Below are 12,450 nucleotides of genomic sequence, written 5' to 3'. Positions count from 1 at the left end.
TACCTATACTGTTAGAGCAGGGGGGTTGGGCCTATTTCGATGAGAGGCTGGTTTGACAAGCGAATAAAAGTATATATACGTAACTATCTTGATATATCCAGTGTACAATGTTATGCAGTGTCCAGAGGGACTTCGAGTATCTGCAACATGTTTATCTTCACTCATATTCGATGAAGTACTACTTCCTCGTCGCCATGAATCATGATCGCCCTAAGTACACAGACCAAACACTAAAACCCTAAGATCTTGGCAGTGGTAACGATTCTTCCAGAATCCGATCAACGTCCTCACTACTCCTCACACCCTCTAGCTTATCGACCAATAACCGTACAGTCGGATTCTGAGCAGCCGACTCCTGATCCGAAAGAGCACTCCAATTGGGTGATGGGGAGGGTAAAGGCCAATCGAAATCCTGTACCTTCCGATAATTTGTATTACGTTGAATAGGTATAGAATCGATCTGCAAGACGAGAAAATCAGATACATGGATGATGTCAGTATTGGTCTATGTGTGCGTTACATCTCTGCTCGAGGCAAGGGAGGAGAACGATAACTCACGGTGTTCTCCAGCAGATTGCTGGGATAACCCCCAAATAACAGGTTCGAGCAATGTTCGATGACTGGTAAAGAGTCTACATGGAGGAGGATGGTGGTGTCGGTTGAAGTGTGTATACGGAACTAGACATAGACATCAGCATTCGATATCTGATGAGCATCTTATATCACATGTATCATATGTTCCAAATGATTCCTTGATATTCGATTTCCTTATGAGCGTCTCATCTCGCTCTTGAACAGCATAACAGAATGCACCAAGGATGATGGCAGATCCATCAAGCAAGTACGAAGCATATGCAAACTCACCTGCTGACTTCCCAATACCAACAAACACCCCTCAACCCCATCCAATAGTATACTCCCCTTCACCACCGGGGATATGAGTATACACCTTCTAAGGGTCTTGCCGTGGATAGCAGTCAACTTGGCTTGGACCTCACTTTCCGTTTTACCCGAGCTGGTGCTTGTATCTCCGGGAGGTCTCAGATCTATGATACAGTCTGAAAGGTCCGAGAGTGATAGGGTGTATGTACCCCTTACATCTTCAGGTGGACGGACGAGTTGATGAGAGAGGTTGGATATTGTATGTGAATTTGCAATGTTATTGGAAGATGAGGATGAAGAGGCTTGAGCGGGTGTTGGTATAGATGAATCTCCGACTATATTCGATGATGTAGATATCACCGTTGATCCATGTATAGGTGCACTTGTTGTTGATCCATTTTCAGGCTTAGGTGCAGGTGTGGATCTACCAGAACCACCTTTAAAGCTGAATTTCGATTTCGGTTTATCCCTCACCTTCCTGGACGATACCGCTTGTTCCAGTTCTGATAATTGCTGTGTCCCACCAGAAGCAGCTTACAGATAAGCCTGACTCTATCACCCTGTTTTTATATCTATGTGATCGAGACGTACCTTGTCATATTTGACACGATCATATACAGGTATCAGCGCAGACACCTGGTCTACTTCTCCTCGTAGTGCTGAGATTCTGGCGTTGAGTTCGGATAAATTGGAAGAGTCGAGGAAACCTTGTATATCTGGTATTCATGAAAACGCAGACGGTCAGCATCCGTTATCAATTTGGGGATGTGAGCATGTAGAGGACGGTATCGATATCAGATTGGATTTCACAGGAACTCACCCTGCCGCTGTTTATGGAAATGAGCGTGGAACTCTTCTGCCTGGGCGATAGAGATATTTGACATATTCGAGGTACAGCTTCTTCCCTGCTTTCTTCGCTCTTGTTTTGTTTCGAGACAGGTGTAGAGTTGGAGGATGGGTAGCCTGAACGAGGATATTGAGGGAAATTGAATACGAACAACATTCGTCGAACATGAGCAACATGGACGTGCAGAGTGGAGGGAGGATTCATCCGCTTAGTGCATGTCATAATAAATCGTACATCAGACAGAAATTGGCCGCAAACGCAACTGAGAGTAGACAGATCATATGCACATATTATTCATCTCATCTCCATGACCAAGCAAGCTATCCCAGCTCCAAGAGAAATGACCCATCATGTAAAGTACTTTTCAATCAAACCTACGAAGAAAAGAAAAGAAAAAAATAAAAGGTCGGGGTATAACTAAATGTTGATTATCTATCTCGTAAATGGTATAATGTAAAATCGAGCACTACGCCCCACATCGCTTTCTTTGTCTTTGTCTTTCCAACTCCGCCTTTGAGATCGTGAAATGATCCTTAAACCTTTTATCCATATCATTGCACACCGCCTACTCCTCCCACTCCAACCACTCTCCATAAGCATTCGCCCTCTCCCCCCTCAAATACCCCTCAAACGTCCTCTTGAGTACCGTCGACCAACTCAAATCAAGCTCATCATCCATATCTTCTCGAGAAGTAACCAATCCTTCACCTTCGACTGTTGTCTTCCCCACCTCCCCATCCAGATCAACATCTTCACCTACCAGATGCGCTTGACCCTCAAGGGAGGAAGCCTTCGCAGCGTCTCGTAAGGCTTTTTCACCTTTGATGAATCTTTGGCCTAGGTCTGGCCAGTTTCGAGATGGGTCGAATGGGAGCCACCTTAATGTAAGGAAACGACATCAGCATTATCTCTATACGGAGAGACATCAATGCATCCAGCCAAGGTTTGGTAGGTGTTGCGCGATAAACCCATGGGGGTTATTATCATCGAGTGGGATCCCGACTCACCAGAAATTATGGAAATGGTACGAGAAGGCACCTCTGAAGAACCCATCGAATCCCAGTGGCTGAGGACCGGCAGTATCGAATTTATCGTTTGAGAAGAATACCGAGAATCTGAAGTGTAGCGGAGAACCAGGATGTCAGCAATTCCACATACGAGCTACTGACCCACTTCCGCTCTGTTGATTCCGCCTCAGCAGACCAGGTTGACAACATATCCGAAACAGACAAATCACTTCAATCCCCTGCATTATCAAAAGCAAATCCACTCACTCAGGGAAATAAGGGAACGGCGGCCTCTCCCTCTGATATCTCTCCATATTCAACCAAGCAGGATCGAACAGCGCGTCCGGCACCCTAAACAACAGCTTATCCAACCCGGCGTCCTTGAGGTATCGCGAAACAGTCATAGGGTGGAAATCCAGCCCATTCTCCAGGGCAGTCTTGAACAAAAACGTCGCTAGGGCAGATTTCTTATGTAATTTCAGTACGGCAGTATTATATTTTTGATGCCATGACCACCTGTAGGCGAACTGTCCTCTGTAATTCCACAGTTCTTCCCAATCCCTCAAAAAGAGCGTATCGGCATCGAGGTAGATCCCTCCGAATCGGTAGGTCAGGACGAATCGAGCCATATCTGAGAGAATCACTGAGAGTCGATCATAGTCTGATTCAGAGGATGAACCGACTTTCTCAAATACGCTGTCCTTCTTCTTTGGCTTGTTGGTAGTTTGAGGTGCTTCCGTAGTTTCCTCGTTTTCGTTAACCTCTGCGTTCACTTCATCTAACAATTCACCTAGCTTTGGTGCCTCCTCGGCGGTTGTGGTAGGTACCGCAGCCTTCTGTTGCTGTTGCTTGTAGACATTACCACCCGAATTGAATATCTGCATATCCCTCCAGTGATCTTTGAGCTCGTCGATCCCATCGAGTTGTTCAGTCGTATTCCACATTTTGAACTTGACCACCTCCCTAAACCTCTCATGGAGGAAGGGGGCAGACCAAGGGTTGATAGCTAGACTCTCGTACATCTCTCTCTTGGCCGATGGGTTGGGTACAGCAGCAGCTGGTCCAGGGTTGATCCAAACCCAGAACTGGGGTCTGCAAGTTCCCTTGACTACATCCGAGGTAGAGTCTAACGGTTTATCCAATCCCAAATTCTGGGTGAATAGGAAAGACATGACTGCCATATATGGTTTGTCAGTGAATGGCCCGGCCCAGAACATGTGGAATATCCTGGGATGCAGCTCGTCGCACGCTGAACGGGAGTCAAAACTTGCCGAGACGGGGTATGGGTTTTGTAGAGTCAATGGTGCTCGAGAAAGGTCTGGTGATCGGGTTGTGAGTGAGGTGGTACGTGGGGTCCAGTCGTTTCGCTTTTCAGGGGTGGTAGATTCGAAGTACATCTGTTTGTACTGCGATAGGTAGTTGCCCCGTCGTACTCGACCGTTGGTATCTAGTCCTCCGCCAATACGAAGGAATTCGAGGCAGTCTCTGACGTACTGTATGGGTGATGATGTCAGCTGGAAGTGCTTGTCGAGTATGGGGGTGTCCAAATCATCTAGATGATGCAGCTTCGCCCGGTCCACACGACGCAGTGATTCGTCTCTTCTCTCCTACGCTCTGTACCCAAGCCACATATGTGTATCTTTCATCCATATGGCAATATCTGATCCGCTCTTCCCCACACCGCAACTAATCCTCGCTCATACCCCCCTTTTTCGATGCGTAACCAAACATCACATATCCATTCGATCACCCTATAAACTCACCTTGTTAGTCCCAAAATCGCACTTCTCCAATACCAAATCCAAATCCAATATCGTCCCAGGAGCAGGCCTAGGCGCGAACCCAGGTGAATTCTCCCTCGTATCCCATGCGTTCAGATACGTCCTTTCGGGACCTTGGCCTACGATGTTGATAACGGGTTGTGATGGTGAGTTTCGGTTCTGGTATGCTACGAGTGGGGTTGGGGTGGTTATGGCTGGGAGGAGGGAGGAGGGGACTATTGGGTTGTGGAGGGAGGGTGAGAGGGGGAGGTGATCGGGTGCTGTGTGGGAGTAGGGTTAGTTGGTGCGATGACTTGAGGGAGATAGATATGTAAATCGAGGAAAGATGGTAGAGGAAATGACACATTGAAGATTGTATAATGAGGTGTTAAATATCCCGAGTGAGGTGGAACTCAGATTCAATATCAGTCAAATGGAAGCTACACTCACGCCTCTGCGTACTGGGATAATGCCCGCTCAACAACTCCCACTCCCAAATCATCGCGCTCTCCTCACTCGTAATCACCCTCGTGTCGGGATCAACGAATGGTGGAGTCCAAGTTGATCTCCCGCCGTTCCCTCGTTTCTTGAATCCCAGTAAGAACAACCCGACTATAATGCCTATCACAAGAAGCAGTACTATCCGTATAGGCGAGTTGATCCGGGAGAACAGTCGAGGCGGTATAGGTATATACAACTTGATGTATCTCCTGTTATTCGACTTATTTCCATACCCATGTCCATGGGACAGAGAGGAATGTCGAGAGTGCGTTCGAGATGGGGATGAAGATAGGGAGTTTCCGTTGAGGAGGGAATTGGTATTATCTGATTTTGAAGATAGGAAGGAAGGGTAGGGGACGTAAATGACACTGAAGAATTTACTGTAACTCCCTCCTATCTGCATGGGAGAGGGGGAGAGGTCGTACTTCTTCTCTGCGTCCCATGAGGTTGTTGGGAGAGGTGAACGACGGGGTTTGGCGGAGGGGGTATGGCGCTTGACTTGGCCGAAGAGTGACATTTTGGGAGGGGTGGGTGGGTTGGGTTGTATTATGTTATATTGACTGGAGTGAGGTGATGTGCAGGATGCTTGGTCTGTATTAGTGAGCCTACAGGGTTGTGATTACTTTTGTTGATGCTTATAGACTATCCGTATTTCTCTATTGTGCGGTGTCTCTTGTTCAGAAGCTCGTTGAATCCACAAGTCCAAGTGAAGTGGCTGTGGATACGGTCCAAAGCTGTTCTGGTTTCTTTCCTTTGGTAGTTGATACCGCGCTATCGATGAGCTGATCAGGCTCCAGTGTGAGTCATCGTGTGCTTGACTGATTGTATGTTGACGAGTAGTGATTATGAATGACAGTGGATGATATGAGATGATACTCTTCACTACTACTACTGTTCACAACTTTACTCGTAATTCCAAGAAAATGCCCAAGCGCAGTTGGGATGGTGGTGACGAGAAAATCAACTACTACCACTACTACTACTACACCCTGACGCCTAGACCATCCAACAAAACCCTTGGACGGAATCAATTTCACATGACCTTCCACGTGGACGATCGAGGCTATATATACTAGTACTCCAAAGGTGAACAGTAGGAATATGAATGTATATTTGCATATTTGCGTTGACGACGTTGTATAGGTATGATAGCGATATCAAATCATGCATGAAGCGGCGTCTCCAGCTTTCCCATCTACCCAACTACGCTCCTCATTCTATACTCTTGAAAGCCAGAACATCCATAACACCTGGCTCATAGCCATGAAAAACAGGAACTGAACTCGTCGTGATCGTTGAGAGTGAGACAACGTAGTGGTGACGGTCGATACCGATGCGTCGGGAAGTAAGACGTATTTGAGTGATCGCAGCTGCAGTCGAGAATGAAAGCAAACAAATTAGCATCGAATCCCCCTGCGCTCATATGTCTGATATGCCTTGTCGTTGTACGAACAACCAAAGGAGGGAGATGAGAAACGCAGACTCACCAAGAAGAAAGCATTCGCCCCAAAGGTATAAACAAATACCCCACCACAGACCAATTTCCCAAAACCCAACATACTGACTATAATCACCACGATGATACCTACAAACTTGTACCCTCCGTACCCTATCAGCTCTACTCCCGAGGCACCTCCACCTCGTACATCAAGGAGATAACAGCCTAGTTTGATGGCGCAGAATTCGAGGATGACCACTGCTAGGGCTTTTGATAAGGAGAGACCGAGGACTTCGGGGTGGAATCGGGATTGAAGACCTGAGGCGAGGGCTGAGAGGAGGGTGTAGGTTACTAGGGCCATTGCTATTACACGCAAAGAAGGATATGAGTATATTGTCTTGAAACTTAGGATATCAGACTGAAACCATTATATATTGTCTGATTGTGATCGTGATATGTGGTCATGTACTCACTGGGTATATACAAATCGGGAGCATTGATATCGTCCCTAGGAGCTTGCCAGCCCTCCATCGCACCGTTTTCAGAAGACCGCTTAACCTGCCTAGACCAAGGTTTATGTCTCCACGGAAAGAGGACCAATCGTAATTTGCTGAGCACGTATGAGTTGGTGACGGAGAATGATACTTTGATAAGATGTAAGGGAAGGTATCGAGTAAACTATGGCAGCATACCGTCAGTGATTATCATTCTATAGAACGCAAAACCATCCCTTCGCAGTTGCGTTACAGAGCAGAATGTATAATAGGAAAAGTCCAGACCCACATTCTTCTCCACATACTCCTGCCCAGCAGCTACAGCGCTCTTCCCAAACTGCACCCCCATCTGCGCAGTCGCATCGTTCATCCCCGGCCAAGTCCCATACGCATTCGCATTCATCGTACTATACCCCTGTGGGCCGGGAGCAGGTCCCACCCCTACACCGGGCGTTCCAGCAGGATATCCCGCTCGTTGGTTCTGAACTCCCCCAGGTGCATAGGTATTGAATGAGCTTGACGAGCCGGTGGTCTGCTGCTGCTGCTCGCCCACCGGTGGAGAGGAGTATCGTATGTACCCGTCCTGGGAGATACGCTGGGCCTGTGAGTAGGGTGAGGAGTGGGCTGATCCTCCGGTAGGTGTTTGAGGAGGCTCGGGGGGTGGGTAAGCGGGATGGGTCGGTTTGGGGTGTTGTAAGGGGGGTGGGGAGCGGGAGGACATGTAGGGTGGGGATGCCATGGTGGGTGGGTATGAGCTATGTGATTGTTTACTTTCGAGCTCGTTGAATGTGAGACGATTTATAGGTTGAAAGGTTACAATTGTGCACAGTATTCGCATAGATGCTTGGTTGAATCTGCTACGCGTCACTCGTCATTTGGTGAGTGTCGCTATGCAGCAACGTGGATACCGAGGTAAAGTGGTACACTTGTATATTTTGTGTCACTATTTATTCCCATTTTATCCCAACTACTATTCATTCGAGATTAGTGTTGAGATTAGATTTCCATTTGTGTATTTGCAAGATATAACTCACCTCTCATATATATCTAATCGGTACCGTTGAAGCAATAGACAGACAGCAAAATGAGCGATCCCGAAGTACAACAACCGACCGAGGCAATAGCCATATCAGCCTTCGCGGAAGCCATGCTTGTAGATCCTGCCCCTGCAGCTGAACGAGAACCTTCAGTAGAGACCAAAAACCAACCTCCACCTTTGAAGAAGCGGAAGAACGATGATGAACCTTTAGAGCCTCTATCCGAGGTGATACTGAGACGATTGACGAGGATCAAAGAGGGTGATACGGTTATGTTGAGGCTGCCTAGTGATGCTATCAAGGTTATTACCGTGGAGAAGAATGGGTAAGTGGTGTTTAGTAATTGTAAGATTTTGTGAAGACATCATTTATGGTACCTGTTTCGAGGTGATCGTGTAAATACATTCACGATGATGAACCGGGGAATTTCAGTAATATACGATATACAATACTGATATATCCCCTGATACAGCCTCATCCAACTAGGAAAATACGGTGCTTTCCCCTCCTCTCAACTCCTAGGACTACACTACGACATAACATACGAAATCATCGGTGGACCCTCCGCATCGGGGAGCAGCACCCCTCTGCCGTTCATGCCTGAGGAGAATCAACAGGCAAATGGGAAATCAAATAAGAGCAAAAAGGGGAAATCAAAGGAGAATGGAAGTGATGTAAAGAGTAATCCAGGTTGGAAGAATGTGTTGAGGCCTTTGAAGAGACAGAATGTTTTGGAGGCCGTTGTGGGTAAGTGAAGTCTCCTACTATTAAAACGTCAACGACGATACATGGAATCATTACGGAGGTTTGTGGTAAGAGGATCGAAGGCGTTTGGGCGTAGCTTTTGGCTAGATCTGTACAGCTCACACGATTGTGGACTGAAAATCATCCCGTCATCTTGTCTGATCAGGCAATAAGACGTGGTTTATATGGAATTTCAGCCTTTATCGGAAGAGTCTTTGCGGAAGAGTCTTTGCGGTAAACTCCTTAGACGAATGCCATGAACTTCCGTATCCACCGTCTACGCAATGATCATCCGAAGAATATCGATGAGCTAATCCACCCTGTTGTCCCAGACGACATCCAGGAAACCAACGAGCATATACACGATCTACCGGAATTGGAGAAACAGACGCTGTCGCACGAGGAGATCGCCGAATTGCGATCTCAGGGAATGTCGGTAGAAGAGATAATAAAGAAGCAGGAAGAAGCGCATGAGATGTTCAAGTTGAAAACGGAATTTAGTAAGGAGAAATGGAGGCGGAGGAAGGAGAAGAAGTGAGTGACGTCAACCTCACGACACAGATGTACGGCCGTTGATTTTATCCGTCGCTACATCCTCAGATTCTCAACAACCGTCCATCCCCTCTCGCCCTCCCTACCCAACGTCATACATCACTACTCCGAGAGATCCCCCACCTCAATCCTCCACCTCAGAGTAGACACCCTATCCCAATTACTGAACATGGCGAACATCCGTCCAGGCGGTCGATATCTCGTAGTGGATGATACGGGTGGCTTGGTGACCGCCGCGATATTAGAGAGGATGGGCAGTGAAGGAAAGATACTATCATTCAACAACAGCGATTCACCGCCTGCTTGGAGTATACTGCAATCTATGAATATCAGTGAGCGGGAATTGAAGGAGGTTAAATGGTTGAATTGGATGGAGGCCCAGGAGGATTATGAGAGGCGTGAGTGCTGGTCTGTCAGCTTCGGGAAGTAATATATGCGAAGATGGGATCGTTGCTAATACCCCACGCTCGCAGCCCCTCCACCACAGGAAGACGATAATGCCAAACCCGCCAAAGTCGCTCAGAGGCTGCGCAAGCATAATGCTCAGGTTGCGGAGCTGAATGCTACAAGGGACGAACTGCATATGGGTGGATGGGATGGGTGAGTCTGAGTCTGCGTCATTCATGATTCTGTCAATTACCGTACTAGCCGTAGCTGATCACCAAACCCGCTCATAGCCTCATCCTCGCCACATCCCTATCCCCAATCTCCATCCTCTCCTTCCTCACCCAATACTTAATAGGTTCCGCACCAATCGTAGTGTACTCTCCGCACTTGCAAGTCCTAGCGGAGTTATTAGCATGGTCCAAGAAAGACCCGCATTATTTGCATGATACGTTATCGGAATCCTGGGAGAGAACGTACCAGGTGTTACCGGGTAGGACTCACCCAATGATGAATACCAGTGCGACGGGCGGGTGGTTATGGTCCGCTATAAGAGTGTGAGTGACCTATTTCATAGTCCTTCCCGTTTGTTCTCCGGCTCCGAATGAACAGGCGCGAAGGACGATTTTCGGAAAATGAAATTTCGGGAATCCACCATATTCGGAAAGAGGCGAAGGACGATCTTCCGATAATAAACTTTGGAAATCCACCATGTTCCGAAATAACAAGTTCACACAGCTGACATAACTTTTAACACAGCCACCCAAGTAAATACCAGCCCGAATCTCACTCTCGGTTTAAGCGACGTAAGACGGGAAAGCAGTCGGGCAAGGAGACTCCTTCGGGTGAGAACGACAGGACGGATGAGGCCGAGATCGAGGGCGAAACTGGAGTCGAGGCAGGATCGATGGAGGAAGAGAGCATCTCCGAGCAACCTTAGAGGTTGATATGCCCATGAATGCTCATGATGTTTAATGAGTAGCCGTGCTTTGTCAGCAAGAAGAGGTTGATCGGCTAACATCGTGTTTGACAATGAATTATGAGCCTCAGGGCTAAGCTTGAGGGAGCAATGATGGACCCGATTGACTATTTTAATTTTCGGGTAACTCCATGCGGCGAAGCGGAGCGGCTTCTTCCAGAGCGATTCATGTGACGCCCAGCCTTTGCGACCAAGAAACGTGGCTTATCACGAGCATGTTGATGTATTCTCAGCATTTGGCCTATCTCATCCTGCCACACGCAGGAGTGGAACGTGCGCACGGCGTGGCAGACCTTGCTTCTCCGTCGAGTCGAAATTGGAGAACGATTGCTACGTCCTTTGTTGGCCCCGCCCTGGGGAGATATCTCTGACACGCAAGAAACATTGCGTCCTTTCATTCGTCATGTCATCATGCAAGCCACATGACGTCTTTCCGCCAACGACTTTGTTCTGCAAACCAAAACTTCCAGGGAATGGTATGTATATATATATATTCCCGATTGACGACTGGACATCCATATACCACTATCTCCCCCTGGCCCCTCATTGCCGTTATTATTGATACAGAACGAATCGCCCGTTACACGTCCGCTGCCGTCATACAAGGTGAGCTCGTGTGCGTCTGACCTCGAAATTTGGGATATTTCAGTACTGATACTGAGTGTGAGCTATTATCACGACTACGCATCAGATCCCAACTCCTTTAAAATGTTTGAATCCTCAGTGGGGAATTCCGGCGAGAGCAATATCACCCGCTCCAGTCTTGCGCATTTGAAGGGTGACAATAAGAAGCTGATAACTCGATTCAAGCCGTCCTACAAAAAAGCAGATAGCGATGATCCATACGAACCAGTCATCCATCCTTCTATACCCATCCTGAATCGTGACGATGGCATGTCCAGAGCATCAGAGGAAGACACGATCTCAGTGAAAGCAGCGATGATCTTCAAGGGGAAAAGGCTGCCTACCAAGAGTTACGTCGATGAAACTGAAAGGTATGTCAACAAATTCGGAGACTCCATAAAAAGATTTTCCGATCTGGCACGCAACGTTGAAGAGCGATGGCATACCTTTAAAAGAACAAACCAACAAGAAAACCTGGAGTTGGAGAAGCTTCGGAAATCGGAAATTCCAGAAATCCAAATGTATGCTGAATGTCTGTACAGGAAGTCTCAGAAGAAAGAATCGGCCCTGAAGGAAGAGATGAGATTGGTCCTCAGAGCTGAAGCCGCTTTGGAAGGTATAGCGCTGAACCTCATTGGGAACTGATCCAATCGCGCGAAATAGAGCCAGAGAGTCAATTAATGGATACTATCTCATCGAATGCAACCTCCGGTACCCCGGCTGATCTGACTGTAAAAGAGGACTGGCGGAGGTTTCTCAAGAGCAAAACAGACGTTGCTAGATTCCAAGCTTATCGGAAGCTCAATCAGCTCGAATACGACATGATCAGTCGATCGAGCATGCTGGAAAGCGAAAAAATAGCTGAGGTTGCAGCTCGCGTGATACGATTAGAGGATGATACCGAAAATATCGTTGAGAGCCATGCATGTCAGAACACCAATTTTCTAGAGAAGTTTCACGGTAGATATGGGACCGAAGTGGAAATACCCCAATCCGGTTCTGATTGGAACCAAATTTGGTCCCGACACCAGAAGAAGCTTATCGGGGACACGAGAGTGCGGTATGAACTTGGTACTGGGGCTAATGCTGTACCTGTGTGTCAGATCATGCCAGAATATACGCTTGAAAAGGGGGATGAGGCCAAGTGACACTCTATTACTCATCCGAGTATCTCCTTTTTCAAGGGTGAAGAGAAGTGGAA

General features: G+C 47.5%; 6 protein-coding genes across 6 annotated transcripts; 3 read left to right on the top strand and 3 right to left on the bottom strand.

The window, feature by feature from the left end:
- Positions 1-238: 238 nt before the first annotated feature.
- Positions 239-1,766, bottom strand: I302_102822 (uncharacterized protein; the record flags this gene model as incomplete). The annotated part of the gene is made up of 5 exons (XM_019188192.1): positions 239-460; positions 559-678; positions 865-1,395; positions 1,474-1,598; positions 1,703-1,766. The coding sequence occupies 5 exons, from the start codon at positions 1,764-1,766 to the stop codon at positions 239-241; spliced, it is 1,062 nt and encodes a 353-aa protein (XP_019051070.1).
- Positions 1,767-2,294: 528 nt separating this feature from the next.
- I302_102821 (uncharacterized protein) lies at positions 2,295-5,514 on the bottom strand (the record flags this gene model as incomplete). The annotated part of the gene is made up of 5 exons (XM_065869566.1): positions 2,295-2,607; positions 2,737-2,844; positions 3,004-4,229; positions 4,500-4,777; positions 4,947-5,514. The coding sequence occupies 5 exons, from the start codon at positions 5,512-5,514 to the stop codon at positions 2,295-2,297; spliced, it is 2,493 nt and encodes an 830-aa protein (XP_065725638.1).
- Positions 5,515-6,214: 700 nt separating this feature from the next.
- I302_102820 (uncharacterized protein) lies at positions 6,215-7,668 on the bottom strand (the record flags this gene model as incomplete). The annotated part of the gene is made up of 4 exons (XM_019188190.1): positions 6,215-6,367; positions 6,485-6,798; positions 6,909-7,113; positions 7,219-7,668. 4 exons carry the CDS (start codon positions 7,666-7,668, stop codon positions 6,215-6,217), a joined length of 1,122 nt encoding a protein of 373 aa, XP_019051068.1.
- Positions 7,669-8,013: 345 nt separating this feature from the next.
- I302_102819 (uncharacterized protein) lies at positions 8,014-10,586 on the top strand (the record flags this gene model as incomplete). Its single annotated transcript, XM_019188189.1, has 7 exons — positions 8,014-8,291; positions 8,439-8,713; positions 9,043-9,244; positions 9,311-9,660; positions 9,736-9,862; positions 9,940-10,203; positions 10,406-10,586. 7 exons carry the CDS (start codon positions 8,014-8,016, stop codon positions 10,584-10,586), a joined length of 1,677 nt encoding a protein of 558 aa, XP_019051067.1.
- Positions 10,587-11,333: 747 nt separating this feature from the next.
- I302_102818 (uncharacterized protein) lies at positions 11,334-11,894 on the top strand (the record flags this gene model as incomplete). The annotated part of the gene is made up of 1 exon (XM_019188188.1): positions 11,334-11,894. One exon carries the CDS (start codon positions 11,334-11,336, stop codon positions 11,892-11,894), a length of 561 nt encoding a protein of 186 aa, XP_019051066.1.
- A 35-nt stretch (positions 11,895-11,929) lies between these two features.
- On the top strand, positions 11,930-12,397 carry I302_102817 (uncharacterized protein; the record flags this gene model as incomplete). The annotated part of the gene is made up of 1 exon (XM_019188187.1): positions 11,930-12,397. One exon carries the CDS (start codon positions 11,930-11,932, stop codon positions 12,395-12,397), a length of 468 nt encoding a protein of 155 aa, XP_019051065.1.
- Positions 12,398-12,450: the final 53 nt, after the last annotated feature.

Source organism: Kwoniella bestiolae, chromosome 1 (assembly GCF_000512585.2).
Source record: "Kwoniella bestiolae CBS 10118 chromosome 1, complete sequence".
In the NCBI taxonomy this organism is placed as follows: domain Eukaryota; kingdom Fungi; phylum Basidiomycota; class Tremellomycetes; order Tremellales; family Cryptococcaceae; genus Kwoniella; species Kwoniella bestiolae.
This window is presented reverse-complemented; position numbering and strand designations above follow the sequence as displayed.